We start from the raw sequence: 21,924 nt of genomic DNA, 5'->3' as shown, positions 1-21,924 counted from the left end.
AGGTATCCTTTCTGATCAAGATATCTGTGACCTCCTTCAGGTTACAACTAAGAACCCTTTTCTTTTAAACTTTCTTAGAAAGGAATCACTCCGTATTGCTAAAGAAACCTCACCCGCTCAGAACCTTCCTTGGTTTGATAAGATGATTGGGGCCTCTCTATATCCCTCCAAAGTCATATCCAATATTTACAAGCAACTTAAATCCCCTCCTACTGTTGTTAAACCTGCTGCGATTGGGCTTTGGGAAAAAGACCTGCAGCGTACATTGTCCCCTCCTGAAATTCTACAGATCTTGTTAGTCCCACATAAAATTTCTAGATGTATTGTCATTCAAGAGAACAGCTACAAAATACTAATGCGCTGGTACAAGACCCCAGACAAGACCTCTCTTTACAATCCACTTTACACCGATACTTGCTGGAGATGCGGCAAAGAGAGAGGCTCTTTCTTCCATGTTTGGTGGTCGTGTGCGTTGATACAGCCATGGTGGTTGGAAGTAAACAAACTTAGCAATCAGATATGCCAAACCTCCTTCCCCTGCATTCCTGAGATCTCACTACTCAGCCTTGGCATTGGTAGATCGAAATCTTGCAAAATAACACTCTTTTCCTTTATGCTGGTAGCTGCCAGATTACTAATTCCTAAACTCTGGTTATCAACGGATGCCCCTAATATTGTACATTGGACGAGTAGACTAGATCAAATCTATCGCTTAGAAGAAATTTCACATTGGGAATTGCGCTCTAGACATGTTTTTCTCAAAATTTGGGCCCCCTGGAGAGAATACAGAAAATTCAACTAACTACTATAACCAAACCCACTATATTTGGTCTCCTTTTCAATACTACTATATATATCCTAGATCGTGTATATGGTTATTTTCTTAAAACTGCTTACTCATCAGTGTTGCTTATAATCCGCGACATATTTGTGGCTTAATTGTGTAGAGGATTCTTGAGTGTTACCCTACCTATCCTGTTGGGCCCTTTCAGGCCCCTTTTTCTGTTTTACTATGTTTTTATTTTTAGTTTATCTTCTTTGATGTACCCAAAGGATATGCCTTATTTCAATGTAGACTGAACCAATTGGTCTAATTGTACAAAATACTTGTGACCATTTGTATGACCATATGATCATTGGACCACTGCTTTTTATGTATGTCATAAAGAAAAGAAAAACAATAAAAATTGTTGATACACAAAAATCCTAAGCCTGTCCGGCTCTAACTATACAGCAGGAAACCTCCCTGACCAAGTGCCGGCCTAATACCAAGCACCCAAACAAAATAGCAAAGTCCGTACCTCTTGTAGTGCTCTCACAGGCTCCCTGCAGGTAACCTGTTCCCAGGCTGAGCGAGCTGTGTCTGCATTCTCAGCCTTATATCAGGCTAGCACACCTGAGGAGTAATTACCTGACAGCCCAAAAGCCGGACTGTCCGGATGGAGTGGGGCCCACCCTTCTCTCCCCACTCCAGCAACACAGGCCCTAAGAACAGGTTTTATGCAAACCCGAATTGCACAGACCTCTCCTAAACATTTCCCTGGTTGCTTTTAAATGACAGAAGTGAGAAATCTTGGGCACACATAGGCCCCATCCACTACTTCTCCAGACACTCTGTCACAATATATATATATATATATATATATACACGCATACACATATATATAATATATACAGGGTGGGCCATTTATATGGATACACCTTAATAAAATGGGAATGGTTGGTGATATTAACTTCCTGTTTGTGGCACATTAGTATATGTGAGGGGGGAAAACTTTTCAAGATGTGGGAGAAGAGCGTTGCATTGACAATCCAACACAATGGGCAACACATTGAACACATTTTCTAAGTGGTCAGAAACTTGTAAATAACTCATGAAATAATAAATTTACGTTAAAACCAAGCACACCATTGTTTTTCTTGTGAAATTCCTAATAAGTTTCATGTGTCACATGACCCTCTTCCTATTGAAAAAACAAAAGTTGGATTCAAAATGGCCGAATTAAAAAATGTCCGCCATGGTCACCACCCATCTTGAAAAGTTTCCCCCCTCACATATACTAATGTGCCACAAACAGGAAGTTAATATCACCAACCATTCCCATTTTTTTAAGGTGTATCCATATAAATGGCCCACCCTGTATATAGTGCTGAATAGTGATGAGGAGCATAGGCAATATTTGTTTTCGCAATATTTAGAAAAAAAATTGTCCTAATATTCGCAATACATTAGCAAATTCTAGAATTCATGATCTCTAGTCATTATTTTCTTGATTGCGAAAATCAGCAATGTAATATGCACGTATTGCGCGTGCAATACAGTCGTGATTCACTTTTGCTTCATTTTTCCAGCTGCTAGAAGATTCCTGAGACTGGAGAAAATGTGCAGTACAGTAATTCCTATCACACTACCTAACACCCTGCACTGGAACCTATCTGCTACACCATATCAGGATCTAACCTACACTGACTATCTCCCACTAACTATCTGTATTATATATGAACTATCTAATGTACAGTACTTTAATAAGGATACAGATGACTCAGCAAAGCAATGACACTGCTCTCTCTCAGAACTAAAGACACAAATACAATTTCTGTGTGATAACAGGAATATAAAATGAGCAGCAGTCCCAAAACGTCAGAGTAAGTTCCTTCTCCAATAAAATACAAAAGAGTACATACATATGGGTCCGCGCTAAACTTGAATGCGGAGTGTTTCACAAACAGGTAGTCTTCACTGAGATTTCGCAGCTTCACAGATGCATTCCCGGTGTATGGTCTCGATACCAACCAGCAGAGCGACTTCGTTTGGCTCACACACAGACAGACTTTTTGTGTCCACAGGCAGAGCTGTGAACAGAACGCCTCTCCAACGTGCCAGACACCATCGAATGTGAGCACTTGCCCACTCAAGTCGGTTATGACAAGAAACTGCAGTCAGGTCCAGACCCCGATGAGGACGACGATCATGCAGATGAGCTTCCCTGAGACGGTTTCTGACAGTTTGTGCCGAAATTCTTTAGTAATTCAAACCGATTGTTGCTGCAGCTGTCCGGGTGGGTGGTCTCAAACGAGTGTTTCCTATTTGCATTCTGTGTTATATCTCCCTGCACCGAAAGGGAAACCGCCGGCAACACTAATAAGTACCGTGATACATGTATAGACTCTGCTGATGTCTCTGGATCAGTCATTTCTATCTGGTTCGTGTGCCCACAAACATTGTGAGGACTCTGATTCCTTCCGACATAATAGAGAGGACTCCAGGAGAGGTCCTCTCTATGCTTTTCACAGCCAGTTTGGGGGCACATAGCTTGGGAATGGGGCTGAGTAGTGACATACATATTACTGATTTGGAATCAGCAGCAGGTGTCCCATACACCGTATTTTTTGCGGATCCGTGTTTGGCAAACTGCAAACTACATGCGGTCATGTGCAAGAGGCCTTAAGTGTAACATGGAACAATCTTAATGCCCCATGTTATTTATGTAAAGTGATATGTTACATGTGCAGAGTGTGTATTAGGGCTCATGCACATGACCGTATGTATTTTACAAAAAATACGGATGATGCCCCTAATAGTACAGTAATGTGGACAATAATAGGACATGTTAAATTTTTTGGGCGGAACGGCCATACAGATACGAAATGCGCACAGAGTATAACTTCTGTATTTTTTTTTTTTGCGGACCCATTAAATAAATGGTTCCGCATACAGTCCGCCAAAAAAAAAAGGAACGTACACGGAAAAAAAAAATATGTTTGTGTGCTTGAACCCTTATACTGCAGGGAAATACAAGATGGTGTACCACAAGAGAAGGCACTGCATTAGATATAGCAAAACATCCTATGTTCACAGGCCCTGGACATGGCTAGCTAATTGTGGGAAATACTGCCTGTAGCACCATATTACCACTCTGGGGCAGGATGCGATGGACGTTGTAGTGGAGTCGCATTGGGAATAGTAACAAACGCACTATTTATTTTGTATACACTGAGATAAACATCTTATATAACAATCATACCGTTAACAGGACTAGTGCAAGGATTTTTGCCACCCTAGGCAAAAGCTAATTTTGCCGCTCCCCTTGACTCCACCTATTGACCACGCCCTTTGACCTGCCCCTTTTTTGTTGGCCACCTATTTATACAGACTGCACCCTTCATTGTGGTAAGGCCACATTTTCTCCCTCAAGCTACATACCATGTCATTCACAGATCCCCCATCACTTTCATCCACAGATCCCCACAAGTGTCATCCACAGATCCCCACAAGTGTCATCCACCGATCCCCACAAGTGTCATCCACAGGTGTCATCCACAGGTCCCCACAAGTGTCATCCACAGGTCCCCACAAGTGTCATCCACAGGTCCCCACAAGTGTCATCCACAGATCCCCACAAGTGTCATCCACCACAAATCCCCCTAAATGTCATCCACAAATCCCCCTAAGTGTCATCCACAGATCCCCTCCCCGCACAGTGCCGCCTCCTGGCTAATTTATTCACTTCAATTGCCTCTGTGTAATCTCGCACAGGTGCACTGGCAGAAGCATCGTCGAACGAGGTGCGCTGGAAGACGGCACATGCGCACTTCGCTCGACGATGCCACTGCCAGTGCGCCTGTGCGAGATTACACAGAGGCGCCGACCCTAATCTTTAAAGCCTCATGCACATGACCATGCCATGTTTTGCAGTCCACAAATTGCGGATCCGCAAAAAACACATATTTTGGCTGCGTGCATTCCACCATTTGCAGAATGGAATGGGCCGCCCACAATATAAATGCCTATTCTTGAAAGACAAAAAATTACATGCAGTGTACAACACAGGAGACACAGTGCAGTCCAGTGTTGTATTAACACTGAATCATTGCAGAAGATTAAAATTATGTTATATTATGTACAATAAATCCCGACATGACTTTTCCAGAAAGTGCTGCACTAATGATAGCGAGCAGCCTTCTCTTCAACCAGCTGTCAGACCCCCACCGATCTGATATTGATGACCTATAAAATCCCGGAAACCTTTTAAGAAATTAGAGCTTTCTTTTGTTTGCATGTTCTAGATCTTCTTGGTTTACTCTATGCAAGAAGTTTTTCCTCAACTCAAAAACGAGGGACAACCTTCATCTGGTATGAATGAGGTCTTGAAGCGTTGGTGTTGGGCATTGGTCTTATGCTCAGATTCTTTCTGTCTGTTGTAGGCTCCAAGGTGAACTTTTGCAGTATGATGGTGAGATAGAGGAAGAGCTCCATGCGAGCCAGGCCTTCTCCCATACACATGCGTTTGCCTAAGAAGATACAGCAAGCATACATATTAAGAAGTCAAGCTAAAATTAATACTGAGTATTCCAAATAGGTTACACAGAACATAGACATACACATAAACAGTAATTAAATGTACTATGTTAAATAGACCCGGAAAGAGTAAGTAAAAACCCACTCAGTGTACATGAATACACCAACCAACAAGAATAAACGGGTTTAGCATCAAAATTAAATCCTTTATTGAATAAATGACACATAGACGAGACATGAGACAACAGATAAAAAATGGCTACATCTGAGGAGACATATTAACATGAGTAAGACATGGGGACAGTGATGTATCTTGGTTTTGGCAGTATAAGTTAAATCCACGGCACTCCAAAAGTTGATGCAAGATAAATAATCTCATTTAATTCTTAATAAACAGAATGCTGTTTAGTATACATCCAGTGCAAATTCATTTACATATAGTATTTATGCCATATCAGATAGAAAATATCCAGAACGTTTCGGTCTGTGCGACCTTCTTCAGCGGGGTCTGAAGGCAGAGAGAGTATAGGCGTGATCCACATCCAGCGCACGCCTATACTCTCTCTGCCTTCAGACCCCGCTGAAGAAGGTCGCACAGACCGAAACGTTCGGGATATTTTCTATCTGATATGGCATAAATACTATATGTAAATGAATTTGCACTGGATGTATACTAAACAGCATTCTGTTTATTAAGAATTAAATGAGATTATAAATCTTGCATCAACTTTTGGAGTGCCGTGGATTTAACTTATACTGTCTAAACCACTCTCACAGGCACCCACACTGGATCCAAGGTGTGCAGAGTACATATCTATTCAAGTATCTTGGTTTTGTGCTGCCCTAGGCGAGACTAAACTCGGGCACCCCCCGAATATAAAATTGACCCACCCCTTCCTGTCAAGGCCAAACCCCTTCCTCTCTAAACCCCACCCCTTCCTATGTGCCATCCACAGATCCCCTCTCTAAACAGTGCCCTCCACAGATCCCCTCTCCCCTAAACAGTGCCATCCACAGATCCTCCTCACCTAAACAGTGCCACCCCAGATCTCCCCCCTAAACAGTGACATCCACAGATCCCCCCTAAACAGTCACATCCACAGATCCCCCCTAAACAGTCACATCCACAGATCCCCCTCCCCGACGCTCACAAGAGTATATTTATAAACTGTAATCAGTAACTTTAACTTTAATTATTGCTGATCTCTTTACTTGGATACCTTACTCTGTCTTAGCTCCGGTAACAGCAGGCAGTGCGGGCGGCGCTCACTCACTGATGTCACGCGCCTGCGTCGCCTAGTGGGAGGATGCAATATAAAAAAGAAGGTAGAAAAAAGGAGTATAGTACCTCACTGATTTCTGTATGTATTCCTGCAACCACAGATATTCAGTAAGGAGGCAAAAAAAATAAACTTGAAAATGCTAAAGTGCAAGTGCTAAATAGCAAAACACCATATCAATGAGTGGTTACAGATTACACCGCAATGTTGCGGTGTAATCTGTAACCACTCATTGATATGGTGTTTTGCAATTTAGCACTTGCACTTTAGCATTTTCAAGTTTTTTTTTGCCTCCTTACTGAATATCTGTGGTTGCAGGAATACATACAGAAATCAGTGAGGTACTATACTCCTTTTTTCTACCTTCTTTTTTATATTGCATACTCCACCCCCCCTCCCCATGTCTTACTCATGTTAATATGCCTCCTCAGATGTAGCCATTTTTTATCTGTTGTCTCATGTCTCGTCTATGTGTCATTTATTCAATAAAGGATTTAATCTTGATGCTATACCCGTTTAATCTCAGTCTATTCTTGTTGGTTGGTAAAATTAATACTGGTAGTTTTCCACCTCTAGTGAAGGTAAATCTGATCAGTTATCTTAACTCTTAATAAGTGCACAAAAGGGATAGTTCAGGGACATATTTAATTCTGTTACATTCGTACTGTGTACTTAAAGGGACACTGACAGGCCCAATAACCATAATTAGCTGTACATATCCATGCACAGGTCTTCTAATGTGCATTTAAAACATATAAGTATCCCCCCTGTCCACATTATGAATACTGCAAACTCGTGTTTTATAACCTGAACTAATCCCTGTTCTTTCTGCCCAAGGGGCGGGGTTTCAGCTTCTCTTGTGCCCAGAGAAGCTGAAACCCCGCCCCTTGGGCAGAAAGAACAGGGATTACTTCAGGTTATAAAACACGAGTTTGCAGTATTCATAATGTGGACAGGGGGGATACTTATATGTTTTAAATGCACATTAGAAGACCTGTGCATGGATATGTACAGCTAATTATGGTTATTGGGCCTGTCAGTGTCCCTTTAAGGTCTCTTTACACGGGATGATATGACATCAGATTGTTGGGAAGGAAGCATTCCTTACTGATAATCTGCTGCTCGCTGGTGGAGGAGACCATTTTATTTACATACAGCGATCTCCTCCAGAGATGGTAAGAAGCGATCACTAACGTCATCCCTCTTCCCAATAACTCGTTTTCCAGCAGAAGATCGTGTTTACACAGCACAAGCTTAATATGATGTGTTTTAATTATAAAGACAGGGCAAGGCAATTGATTTCTAAGCCCTGTCAAGGAATGTTTTGGTCTTAAAACACAATATAGATCCACGACCACAAACGTCCTCTAATATTCTCCTATACCAAACGCAAGTTAATATGGAGCTCACCCAGCTCAGCCATACAATAGGTTACAGAATAAACTAATGATCAACTAATAAGATTACCTGTAGAAAATGGCATAAACGCATCATGTTTCTTAAAGCAACCATTCTCGTTAAGAAAGTGTGAAGGATCAAATTCTTCTGGGTTCTTGAATTGTTTTGGGTCTTTCAACACAGAGGTCAGGACTGGAAACACCAGAGTGCCCTGAAAGTGAGTTAACAGTTAAAAACTGGTTCTAGTTAGCAATTGATAGGAAGAATTACTGATCAAGCACACCTTCCTCAGCATGGCTATCCCCTAAAGCAGGCATCCTCAAACTGCGGCCCTCCAGCCATTGCAAAACTACAACTCCCAGCATGCCCGAACAGCCTACAGGTATTGGCCTACAGCAGGGCAATGTGGGAGTTGTAGTTTTACAACAGCTGGAGGTCCGCAGTTTGAGGATGCCTGCCCTAAAGGTAGATAGACTGCTTAGCCATGAAGCCTACATATACAATTTCAATAACAGCAGAGTAAAGTTTGAAGGGGGGGTGGGGGGGGATACTATTTCCCCATTCCCAGAAAGGATTGTCTGGCTTAGGGCTCATGCACACAAACCTTATTTTCTTTCCGCTTCCGTTCCTTTTCTTTTTTTACGGACCGTATGCGGAACCATTCACGTTAGTGGGGATATAGAAAATAAAGAAGTTACTCCGTGTGCATTCCGTTTACGTTTGTCCGCACGGCCGTTCCACAAAACAATAGTGAAAGTCCTATTATTGTCCGCAAATCACAGTCCGAAGCCCCATTCAAGTCAATGGGTCCGCAAAAAATACGGAACGCGCACGGAACACATCCGTATGTCATCCGTATTTTATCCATATTTTGCAGATCCATTCTGTAGAAATGCTATGCCCAGCCCATATTGCTAATGTGTTTGGTGATTAATAAGTTACTGTTTCTGTATACGATCTGCAAAAAACGGATTAAATATGGAAACCATAGTCAGAGAAAAGAAAACTCAGATACTGAACAATGTATCAGGGAAAAAAGGACCGAAATAACAACAACGGTGTTGTGCATGCGCCCATACAAGATTCACAAGTCCAACTTTGCGGAGTAGCTTTATTCCCCCAGATACCTTTGGAATGTCATATCCTCTGAAGGTTGTGTCCTTGCTGGCAGAATGAGGCAATCCTCCAGGGACAATATCAGCAAATCTTTGAACCTCATGGATTACAGCTTCTGTATACGGCATTTTACTCTTGTCGTCTATTGATGGACAACGATCTTTCCCGATTACATTGTCAATCTCTTTATGGATCTTTTCTGAAAAAGATAAAAGACACAACATTGCTTATTTTTTACAGACTAGTATTATTATTATTAGCCTAATTATATTCATAGTTCAATTGCAAGCAAAGTCTTATGTCTTATCAGGCTCGGACTGGGACACAAAGGTACAGGTGAATCCACCAGTGGGCCCCTAAGCAAGTCTCCCAGCCCCTGCACAAATGGTACATTACACAGTGGACTTACTGTACTTTATACAGTATAAATAGGTAATGTACAGCACCTTAACCATCCTATGATCATATAAAAAACTGGGTAGATTATTTAAAGGGGTTCTCCTGGAATTATGAAAATAAAAATACTTAAATATTACTTTATTATAAATATATTCTCATATACCTGTCATTATTTATAATGGCTCGTTTTGTCTGGGGAGCAATCATCAGGGGGCGGGAAAATTGCCACTGTCCCATTATTTCACACAAAACCTGTCCTGATCACACATGTCCTGATCACACCTTACAACACTAAGTAAAGAGCTGCCTCATCCTCCTCCTCCTCCTCCTCTCTACTTGTCAGGGATCATGATTCTGAATACAGATGATAAGAACTTTAGCTAAATCTCTGGGGAATTTAGTTCATGAGGAGACATGAAGTACAGAGAGGATGGACAGGACAGGCTGTGATAATGTGTTGTTGTTATAAGGGAGACTTTAAACAAGTGCTGCTGCTCATTATCCACACGTCACCTTCCTCTCATGTCTCCTCATCATTTCCATTCCCACAGAGATTCACCTGTATCCAGGATCACAATTCCTGACAAGAAGAGCAAAGAGGAGGATGAGGCAGCACTATGGCTCATTGTGGTGAAGTAACTTATCCTGCTGTGTGATTAGGACAGGTTTTGTGTGTACTGATAGGACAGTGGCCATTTTTTTTTCTCATAATGATTGCTCACTAGACAAAATGAGCCAATATAACTAATGAGAGGTATATGGGAATATATTTATTATAAAATAATATTTAAGAATTTTCAGTTTTATTTTAATTCCTGGAGAACTCCTTTAAGAAACTACCCAGTTTATTATTATAGATGCAATAAAGTGGCTAAGATGACTTATAAGTGCAGACTAGGCAGGCCAGCCAGTCAATATCCTCTTTTCCCAGAGACTAGCGTTGAGCAAATCGAAGCCAAACAAATTTGAGAAAAAATTTGATTCACTGCAAAGCCGAATTTCCTTGCGCGATGTAATAACAAATCTAACTTCCTTTATGGGATTTGCGTCTTCACCCATCCCTTGGTTATACTAATGTATTTTTTCAACCGTATTAACTATTAACCGAATCTATTTTTCCTGAAACTGTGGTAAAAAAAAAATACTTACCTTATCCATTTGCTCCCGGAGTGGCCATCGCGGCGATCGTGATTGAAGAAACCGTGCAAAATCTCAACTGCAGTGATGATGTGATGATGTTGTCCTGTCACTGCGTGATATTTCGTGTGGTTTCTTTAAATAGGTAAGGAGAGTATGTTTTTTTTTAACTCTGATTAATGCCTGAAAAGCCCTAATTTGAATATCAGATGCCGCGATCAGCATCTATAGGGTTCAATGACAGTGGTGGCGCGATCGCTGTTTCCCGTCATTGCACCTGCTACATACAATGGAATGCGATCCACAACGTAGTAAGTCATAACAAAATCAAATTTTTTGTAAATTTCGGCTAAGCAGTCAAATCGAATTTTTGACAACTTCGCTCATCTCTACCAGAAGCCCACCTTTTCAAAGTTGCTGCAGGTATCCCCATAATCAATCATTCTGTACCGTCTTGCTGCTCTCTGCTGCTGTGTGAGCAGGTAATATTTGAATGCATAAGTTTGCTGGGCCCCCTAGAATACATTTTACTGGTGGGCCCTAGGCATCTCTGTCGGACACTGTGTCTTATTCACAAGACATGCAACTGTACAACACAGCTCTATCCTACAGCACCCGTAGAAATCTATGGCCGCATATTGTACCTCCATATGCATCAGATTCCAAACAAAGACATACATATATCTTTATACAAATATATTTTCTCCTAGAAGCACTGCAAAAAGAAGCCCCTTATGGTGGCACACAGACTGCCTCCAACTCATTAGGCTTTCCATCATACGTGGGTAAGATTCGGTTTCTGTCTCTAAAAAAATCCACCAGCCCTATTTCCTCCAACGTGTGCTCCTAAACTCGGGCCTACAAGACTTTATATAAGTTTTTTATAAATAACTTAGAAATATAGATCCTGTTGAAATTGAAATTAACCTCATTGACCTTGATTTTGGATGAAAGTTGTAGTAAAGTGAGCTTCAGGGAGGGCAGATGGTATTGGTAATTTTATTCCGAATGCAAATTTTTTAACAGGGTCCACCACCTACCAGGTGCTTATTATAGATAGTGATGAGCGAATCGAAGTCCACAAAGTGGACTTTGATCCAAATTTCTGGATAAATTCGATTAGTCCTTCAAGCAAGATGGCGGCGGCCTGCCCATTGTGAGAAAATGGATCAGGTAAATATATATTTTTTTTTACATTTTACACTGTGTTATTAATATCAGATTGTGAGATTGTGTCTAAACGCGGCATCTGAGGGGTACAATGACGAAGAGCCGTGCAATCACAAACAGTGTTTTTGTGTTTGGCATGGGAAACTAAACATACCAGATCCGGCATAAAAAAATACCCTTGTAAGTCAATGGTGCCGGATACGTTTTTTTTTAGACACTAACAACCATATCCGGGCGCCCATTGACTTACGATAGTATTTGATGCCGGATCCTGCATGTTAATTTTCAAAATAATGCAACCGGACCCTTTCTGAACGAATGCAGCTGGTTGTATTATTAAAACAGATGCGTTTTCCTCTGGTTTTGAGAACCTCTGCCATATCTCAAAACTCAAAAGGAAAACGCAGATGTGAAAGCAGCCTTACTTCTATAGCCACACATCTGTATGTGTATGTATTATTTAAAAAAAAATATTTACATCAGACTAATCACCTTGTATTTCCGGATGTTTCAAGAGTATAATAAAACAATATCTCAATGTCAAACTTGTAGTCTCTGTTCCAGCAAAGAATAAATCTAATATTGTCCCCTGTAGGTTCTCATCATGAAATTCGGTGTGTGGATTATTTTTTTCCTTAAAAAAAAAATATAATTCCATCATTATTTTAATGATCAATTATTACCAAGTCTGGATTCTTTATTTCTTTAAAAAATATATAATTTCCTGTTATTTTAATTTTCTAATATTATCAAATCCCCACACACTCGTCACTGATGTCATACATTAGGACTTGGAGTAAATAAAAAGTGCAGTGTTGCCCATAGCAACCAATAGAATGAATGCTTTAAACATTTTTCGAAGATACTTAAATTTTTGCTGCTATGGAAACCTATAAATATGTTACCTCTTCCATCTTCATGAGGAAGCAGTCTATGAAGTCACGAGGGCAGTTTTCATCCAAGGTGGCTCGGTGGGATTTCACCATCTCCTTAATAAACTGATTCAGGTCGTCGACAATTTTAAAGATCTTCTGGTGAGGACCAGGAATGTAAGGCATTACGGAGGGGAATATGGTAAAGAGCTAATGGAGAAACCAAGTAACAGAAGAAAAAAAACATAGCATCAGTATTATTTTGTTAGTTGAGCGTCATATTTAAATGTTTTAGTATAAAAAATGGCATTATTAATGAAGTCTTTTACCAGCAAATTGACCAGGTACTATGTCTTTTAGGACTAGCTCAGCTGAGAGAGGCTTGGGCCCACCTTTGGGGCACTTAAATACTCATTTGTACATTTTTCTATAGAATGAAGCAACGGATCGCCAAGTGAAACATATCATTGCATACAGTTGAGCTAGGCCTACAAGGTTATGTGCCTTGTTTATCAGTAAATTTCCTAGTAAAAGACTCCCTTTAAACTTGACTTTAAGTTCTTCTCTACATCCATCGTATATGTACAACGGATGTCAGGTCTTTAAAGATGGCACCAGCTGCGGAGCAAGAGCCATAGCCGTCAGGGGCATGCTGTATTAAACTCCAACTAATATCCATGATACACACCCAAAAATAGTGTTATCAAAAATAACAGATTGTCTTGTTAAAAATGTGCCCCCAAATATCTCCGTAGACATAACAATAAAAAAGTTATGGGGGTCATAATTTTATTATATATTTTTTTGCATTAAAACCCATGAAAAACTATACATATGTGGTATTGCCGGATTAGTACTGGCCTGGAGAATGAAGAGCACAAGTCAGTTTTACCAATTAATGAACACTGTAAAAAAAAAAAGGGCCTGAATTGCGGTTTTCTTCAAATTCCTCCCAATTTGAATTTTTTTCCCACTTCCCACTACATCCTAGGCAATATTAAATGGTAGAATTAGAAAGTAAAACTTGTCCTGCAAAAAACAAGCCCTCATAAGGCTATACTATACTCAATAGTAAACAATTTTTAATTAGTACTTTCTGCAAAGTTTCCTTAGGCTTCTTTTACACCTGCTGGTTATCTGACTGACAGGTCCAATGCCACAGCACTCAGCACACAGTGGTTTTTGTCCTTTTCTCAGCATATTTACCGGGTAGAAATTAATTCATCATAGTCAATGGGGTCTGGTGGGAAAGCGGTAGTGTCCGGCAATGCAGGATCTGGAGAACTCTGGCAGGCTGTTCTCTACCGGAACAGTCTGCCAGAGTTCCCTGCCAAAAGTGAGAAACTAGCCTTATGTTGATGTTCTGTTTTAATTTTGAAACAAGACTGTGATCACCCCTGATCTAAGAAAAGGTGTCCAAACAATAAGTCCATCCATAATTGTGCATTACTATACTTTCCCCAAAGAGTTTAAGGCCCCTTTCACATAGGCGAGAATTCCGCTCGGGTGCAATGTGTGAGGTGAACGCATTGCATCCGCACTGAATCTGGACCCATTCACTCCATAGTGGCTGTGCACATGAGCAGTGATTTTCACGCATCACTTGAAAATCGCAGCAAGCTCTATATTGTGTGTTTTTCTAGCAAGGCAGGCCCCATAGAAGTGAATGGGGCTGCGTGAAAATCGCAAGCATCCGTAAGCAAGTGCGGATGCAGTGCGATTTTCACGCAGGGTTGCTTGGAGACGATCAGGATGGGGGACCCGATCTTTATTATTTTCCCTTATAACATGGTTATAAGGGAAAATAATAACATTCTTAATACAGAATGCTAAGTAAATTAAGAATGGAGAGGTTAACCACTTTCCGTCCGCCCATAGGATATAAACGTCCAATGGGTGGACCTCTATTTCTGAAAAAAAGTTTTAAAACGTCCTTTCAGAAAAAGCAGCTGCACGCTAATCGTACAGCTGCTGATCGGGTTGCCCGCTGTCAGTGACAGCAGGGCAACCCAGAGATAAGGCAGGGACAGTTTCCAGGTGTCCCTGCCTTCCGGTTCGCTGCAGACACAGCGCTCACCGAGCTGTGCGCTTCCTGTTCCGGCCCGGCGGTCATGTGACCGCCGGGACCGGAGAGTGCAGGAGCTGTGTGAGGTCTTTCAGAGAGGCTGTACAGCGCAGAATCATGCTGTACAGCCTCTCTGGGGGGTGCATTTCTTCTGTAACTGGGGCTACTATGTCAGCCCCAGTTACAGGAGAAATCAACAGTGAAAAAATAAATAAAAAGTGAAGCAAATGTCCCCCAGAGGTCTTGTATGACCTTATGGGGGACGAAAAGTGTAAAAAAAAAATAAAAAAAATAAAGGGTTGAAAAAAAAAAATAAAAAAAGTTTCACATGTAAAAAAAAAAAAAGTCCCCAAGTAAGGAATAAAAAAAAAAAAAATAGAAAAAATTTAATAAAATAGACATATTTGGTATTGCCGCGTCCGTAAAAACCAGCTCTATAAAAATATTACATGAGCTAACCCCGCAGATGAACACCGTAAAAAAATAAAAAAAAGAACGTTGTCAAAACAACCAATTTTTGTCACCTTGCATCACAAAAGGTGCAACACCAAGTGATCAAAAACGCGTATGTCCCACAAAATGGTACCAATAAAACCGTCACCTCATCCCGTAAAATATGAGCCCCTACATAAGAAAATCTCTCAAAAAATAAAAAAACTATAGTTCTCAGAACATGGACACATTAAAACATAATTTTTTTGTTTCAAAAATGCTATTATTGTGTAAAACTTTAATAAATGAGAAAAAGTATACATATTAGGAATCGCCACGTCCGTAACAATCTGCTCTATAGAAATGTCACTTGACTGAACCCCTCAGGTGAACGCTGTAAAAATAAATAAATAGAAACTGTGCTAAAACAACCAATTTTTTGGTCACCTTGCCCCATAAAGTGTTATAATGAATGATCAAAAAATCATATGTTCCCAAAAATAGTACTAATAAAACTGGCACCTTATCCCCTAGTTTCCAAAATGGGGTCACTTCTTGGGAGTTTCTACTGTAAGGGTGCATCAGGGGGCTTCAAATGGGACATGGCATCTAAAAACCATGTGGAGTTCCTTTTCTTCTGCGCCCTGCCGTGTGCCCATACAGCAGTTTATGACCACATGTGGGGTGTTTCTGTAAACCGCAGAATCTGGGTAATAAATATTGAGTTTTGTTTGGCTGTTAACCATCGATGTGTTAAAGAAAAAAATGGATTAAAATTGAAAATCTGCCAACAAAGTGAAATTTAAAAATTTGATCTCCATTTTCCTTTAATTCTTGTGGAACACATAAAGGGTTAACAAAGTTTGTAAAATCGATTTTGAATACCTTGAGGGGTGTAGTTTCTACAATGGGGTCATTTATGGGGGTATCCACTATGTAGGCCCCACAAAGTGACTTCAGACCTGAACTGGTCCTTTATAAAGTGGGTTTTGGCAATTTTCTTAAAAATTTGAAATATTGCTTCTAAACTTCTAAGCCTTCTAACGTCCTAAAAAAATAAAATGACATTTCCAAAATGATGCCAACATAAAGTAGACATATGGGGAATGTTAAGTAATAAATATTTTATGAGGTATCACTTTCTGTTTTAAAAGCAGAGAAATTTAAATTTAGAAAACTGCAAATTTTTCAAATTTTTGGGTAAATTTGGGATTTTTTCATAAATAAAGGTGAAATATTTTGACTCAAATTTATGACTATCATGAAGTACAATGTGTCACGAGAAAACAATCTCTGAATGACTTGGATAAATAAAGGCGTTCCAAAGTTATTATCACATAAAGTGAGATATGTCAGTTTTGCTAAATTAGGCCTGGTCAGGAAGGGGGCAAATGGCCCAGATGGGAAGTGGATAAAAAAAAAAAAAATTATAATTAAACTCACCTCATCCACTTGTTCGTGCAGCCCGGCTTGTCTTCTTTATTCTTCTTTGAGGACCTGGGACCTGGGAGCCCAAAAAACTTTGGTGACCATGGTGTTGGACCATGTGATAAGCGCAGTGACATCACCAAAGGTCCTTTCCCTCCCAGGTTCTCAAAGAAGAAGAAAGAAGACAAGCCGGGCTGCGCGAACAAGTGGATGAGGTTTAATATTTATTTATATTTTATTAGCCCCTCCATCCCTAATTTACTTAGCACTCTGTATTAAGAATGCTATTATTTTCCCTTATAACCATGTTATAAGGGAAAATAATCAAATCTCCACAACGATCCCAAACCCAAACTTCTGTGAAGCAGTCCGGGTTCGGGTCTGGGTACCAAATATGCAGATTTTTCTCACGTGTGTGCAAAACACATTAAAACGCTTTGCACTTGCGCAGAAAAATTTAGCATTTTCCCGCAATGCTCCCGCATCTTGTCCGGCCCTAATAAGAAAGAGGCCTTAATGGGTTCCTGTGCCCGGAAATATGAAATGGACAGATGGAAGGCAGACATTTCAAGAGTGTAAATTCTGGGTAATTATTTTGCACCCATATACCTGTTACACATTTTGTAACATTTACCTGCCCTGAACGGCTGCTGAACAACTTGAGAAGATTTTGAAGACATAATAAGAGAGTCAAAAACTTTTCATCTTCATAGTCAAATCTTTCACCAAACACAACGGAGCAAATGACATTAGAAACAGAAGCTCGTAATATATATGCTGGGTCAATTGGAGAATCTGTTAGAAAAAAGAAAAGTGGTCAATTATTGCTTTTAATGGGTATTCTTATCTCAGTCATGTATGGCATATCCACAAGATATGCTATAAATATCAGATAGGTATGGGTCCCATCTGTCTACATAATGGGCCAAAAGTAGCCAAGTCCGTCTGCTCAGCTATTTTTAAAAGTACAGTACCACTGAGTTGTTGACAGAGAGCTGTGCATGCTCAGCTTCTTCTCCACTCCTGGCTGGGTGCGACCATGTCCTGTTCTGGAGATAGAAGCAGGTCCCAAAGGTAGGGCCCACACCTATTGAACACTCATGGTGTGTCTTGTGCACACAGACCCGTCATTTCAATGGGTCCGCAAAAAAATATAAAAGTCACCCGTGTGCTGTTCGCATTTGTATATACAGTACGTCATACAAATTTTAGAACGTATCCTATTGTCTGTTTTTGCGGACAGGAATAGCCATTTCTATTTATAGGACTGAGAAAAATTCTGATTGCACACGGAAGGTTTCCCTATTTTGTGGATCTGCGGTTTTGCAGTAGGCCTAATATGTATGGCCTGAGTGTTGGAGACAGGTATCTTTGGAACTTTACTTACCTTTAGCCTTCATAAAATTCTCAGAAAGACACTGCGCTTCTTCTTGGATTCTTTCTTCAATGCTCCTCTTTCCCATTCCAAAATTTCTCAACGTTGTCAGAGAAAAACGACGAAGAATTTTCCACCTTTCCCCACTGCTTGAAATGACCCCTATAAGTAACAAAATAAAATTTATGGGAATATACTATATTTTTTACCAAATAAAACCAAATGCTGAAGAAGATTCTCTTTTTTTTTATAATTTGTTCATGTTTTCTGATGGTAGATTTATTTAATTTATTGTACATTTAATATGAGGCGGCCATCTTGCCTGAACTGCTTTTAACAGCATTTAGAGACATGCTTTACAGCAGTCATTAAGTCTACAGAGTCAAAGACATGTTTATTGCTGTGTATGGGAACATTTTCTCGGCATGCTCTGCGCAGAGGTCACTGTACAAAGATGGAAGTTCATAAGCTTTGATGTCACCGATTGCAACTATTGGATACCGTGTTATCTGTATATAGATGTTATCTGTCTTAGTAATCCTGCCTTTGATTACAGTAGGAAATGACTACTGGAAAGTGATCTCTATGGAAGATAAAGTATTAGTTTATTATATGGCTTAGGAACCATACATTTCCTATGTAATAGTGGACAAATTGCCCTTTTTCAAAGGATGCAGCCAACAGCATTATGTGTATGGAGGGTTCCAGACTCTCCCCATACAAAAATGACATATATGGTAGAAGAGTCAGGCAAATGTATTTTTCACTTAAGCTTTTCTTCCTGGAGATAAATTGCATAAGAGGTGTGTAGAAGCATTCTTCTCCTCTATCCCCATTGACAACACATATGCGCAATGTGTATGTGGTAAAATGGAAAAATTGCTCTTGGCCACAGACATCTTTCGTAGCCAGTGAAAAAACTGCAAGATTTGAACGTTTATTTTAAATATGTATGAAAAATTTAAATCGCATAGGGAGAGACGTGGCAAGCGCTATTCGCTAGGGACAGTGTTGAGGAAAATGATCAATAGGACAATATTGGAGTGCAGGGGGAGTGTAGAGAGACTGCAGGGGGAGTGTAGGGAGACTGCAGTGGTAGTGTAGGGAGACTGCAGGGGGAGTGTAGGGATTAATTACTTATTCCAACATCAGCCGTAAACTAAGATATGTAATTCAGTACCAATAATATGGAAGCCTTTATTATTCCATTGCCAGCGTGCCAACCAATACCATCCAGTCTGCCCCTCTTAAGGAGGCCAGGTCTTAATGATGACCATCCTCATTTTTTGCTGGCTTTACTTCTTCCAAATCATCCTTTAAAGTTTTCATGTACTAGAAAAGTCAGCAAGATGCGAAGAGAGGAGGAGCTCGATGTTCCTGATGAAATATTCTCATCGATATTAGATGATGTGGTAAAGTAGTAAAAGCAGATGGTAGAAGAAGGGCTCCCACTTGTAGGGCAGGAGAGCGCTGGGGTTGGAGAAGTGGGTATGTCAGAGCTGATTAATGCTCTGTGTTTAATGTCAAATAACCTACAGGAGATTGCAGGCCAGAACACTAAAATTATGCATATTGCCCCCCCCCCCCCACCTAACTAGCCAAACCCCATACCAGCAACAACCCCTGTTTAAAGGTCCATTAAAAATGCTGCGACCATTAACATTGAAGAAGAAAAATACAGTGTTCTTTATTATTAAATGAAAGGCAGGTGTGGGCTAATTGGCCGTGCTGTTCTTCACCGCAGCACAGCAGCTCCCTGTGGCTGTACCCTAAGGCAGAGTGGTCTGGGTATACCTGATTTATAGTGATTCACGACAAATTAATTTGTAACAAATAGAATTTTTGGTGAACCTCGGCAAAGTTGACTAATTAAATTTTTCCAAACTTCGCTCATCTCTACTAGTAGGTTGGTTCAGCGGGTTTCACATTTAGACCTCTTTCACACATACCACACTTACTGTGAAAGAAGTATACTTTCACAGCATCATACACTGAGATGACCCTCCCCCCCAACTGTCAAATATTATAGGTATCATCAGAAATGTACAGTATGACCTCTGTAAAGTAATATACTGTAGAATAATTCACATTGAAATAAATAAGAACGTATTTTATTCTTTTACTTTACCATCTTACCAAAATCTTTAGTAAAAAATTCTCCAGATCCTGTGTCTCCCCTGTCACTAAAAGCATCGCTGCGGTCCACCAATGCTTCCTTCACAGCATCGTACCCAATCAGTACTATCGTCCGAAGATTGGCTATGTAGAGGGTATAGACAGGTCCATATGTCTCACTCAGCTAGACAGATATAGAAAACATAAAAAATTGTAAATTTAACACTTGTTACCATTTTCATATGAGAGTATTACGGGTCTGTACAGGATATGTACACCTAGAAATGATTATCCTGTCCAGTGGGATCAAGAACACCGTGACCTCACCTAAAGGACTTACGAATGTAGTAGAGTTAACACACATGCTTTATGAGACGTGTTATCTAAACTAAATGCATTAAGCAAACACCTTCAATTGATTTTCATTGGCTTTTGTTTCAAGATAACGCGAAGAGTTAAGAAATTTGAGTTAAGAGTTTGTGTGTTAACCTTGCTCATGAGACTGGGATATGATTTCTGCACAGGCTAGTAATGAACCATCAGGTTGTTAATACAGGGGAAAGGGTAGCATTTTAGTACTTTCCTTTAGTAGCTAGAGAGGAGAGCAGCTACAAAGAACACCTCTTTGGAGAAGTCAACACTACATTTAGCTTATTCTTTTCAGTGGTCACCGTGTAATACTTTATTTCCCCTGTGGTGGTGCTACAGGCACATCGAACATTTGCTGCTGGCTTTACATAACAGCTGATTGCTGATGCTTCATGTAGTGGGGGCACACCGTCATCTACTCACTGTCATGGGATCCTTCTAACAAAACTATGTTGCCGAAAGTAGATGACCCTTTAATTTTTCACAGAGAAACTTAATTATAATTTCCTCTGTACACATTTTTATATAAACTGCACATTATTTCCTTAACATCAGGTATCTCCCATTTCAGGCAGGATTGATTCCATAACACAACAGGACAGCAGTCCGGGCATTAAATTCCTCATTTACTCTGGATTTATCAGCAGAATATTGGCTGCTGTTTATGGTAGTCTGTTTTTAACTACCTGAGCATCAGATACAGACTGTCATAAAATATCTTGTATATGATGATGGACTTGAAAAGCAGCTGCGGGGATTATGAATTCCTTAAGGCTTAACTTGTCTATTGCTGGATCATCCTGACTTCCTGAAGAGATTTATGGTGGGAATTAATAGGGAATCCATGTCCTACTTAGGGTAAAATAGAAGGTAAGTGTACATACCTTAACTAAAGACTGTGGTAGTTCTGAGGTGCTTAGCTGAAGGATGTTCCCCAAGCCTGGTAGAGGTGTAGGTCCTGGAGGTAGGTTCTTCTGGTTGATTTTACTCCACCATTTAATGAGATAAATTAGGAGGGTGATTCCTGTAGCCAGGAGAAGAGTCGAAGCAATGTTCAGAGCCATTCTGCGCCCCTGTGGTCACAGCTCTGGCTGTACTATTGTACTATGTCCCTCTGTATTTATACAAGACTAGGAGCATGGCAGCAATCCAGATAACACGTGATCTTTGAGGACATGCAGGGTGTGCTGCTCTATTGCATGATATATTGTAAATGCTAGCATAATAAGCACCATTTGTTTAAAGGGAATTAGTCACTGGGAATGTTGCCATCAAGCGAAGCATAATCTCTTGTAGGCACTTGCAAAGTAAATTAAAATGGTGCCTTTCTTTTTTCCATCCACTGCTACATTTGCAAGAAAGAACCTTTGAAATCAATAAGTGCACTAAGGGAAGACTCTCTAACTAGTGATGGACAAACATCGGCCGGGACGGTCCGCGAACGCGATCAAATGTTTGCGAACCGCAAG

General features: G+C 40.3%; 1 protein-coding gene across 1 annotated transcript; it reads right to left on the bottom strand.

The window, feature by feature from the left end:
- Nucleotides 1-4,840: 4,840 nt before the first annotated feature.
- On the bottom strand, nt 4,841-21,579 carry LOC122945976 (cytochrome P450 2G1-like). The gene is made up of 9 exons (XM_044305226.1): nt 21,340-21,579; nt 20,108-20,270; nt 17,984-18,133; nt 17,231-17,391; nt 12,705-12,881; nt 12,292-12,433; nt 9,105-9,292; nt 8,047-8,188; nt 4,841-5,292 (listed from the first exon to the last, which is right to left on the bottom strand). The coding sequence occupies exons 1-9, from the start codon at nt 21,517-21,519 to the stop codon at nt 5,108-5,110; spliced, it is 1,488 nt and encodes a 495-aa protein (XP_044161161.1). The 5' UTR covers nt 21,520-21,579; the 3' UTR covers nt 4,841-5,107.
- Between the last annotated feature and the right edge of the window lie 345 nt (nt 21,580-21,924).

The sequence above is a fragment of the Bufo gargarizans genome, chromosome 9, assembly GCF_014858855.1.
Source record: "Bufo gargarizans isolate SCDJY-AF-19 chromosome 9, ASM1485885v1, whole genome shotgun sequence".
Lineage (NCBI taxonomy): Eukaryota > Metazoa > Chordata > Amphibia > Anura > Bufonidae > Bufo > Bufo gargarizans.
This window is presented reverse-complemented; position numbering and strand designations above follow the sequence as displayed.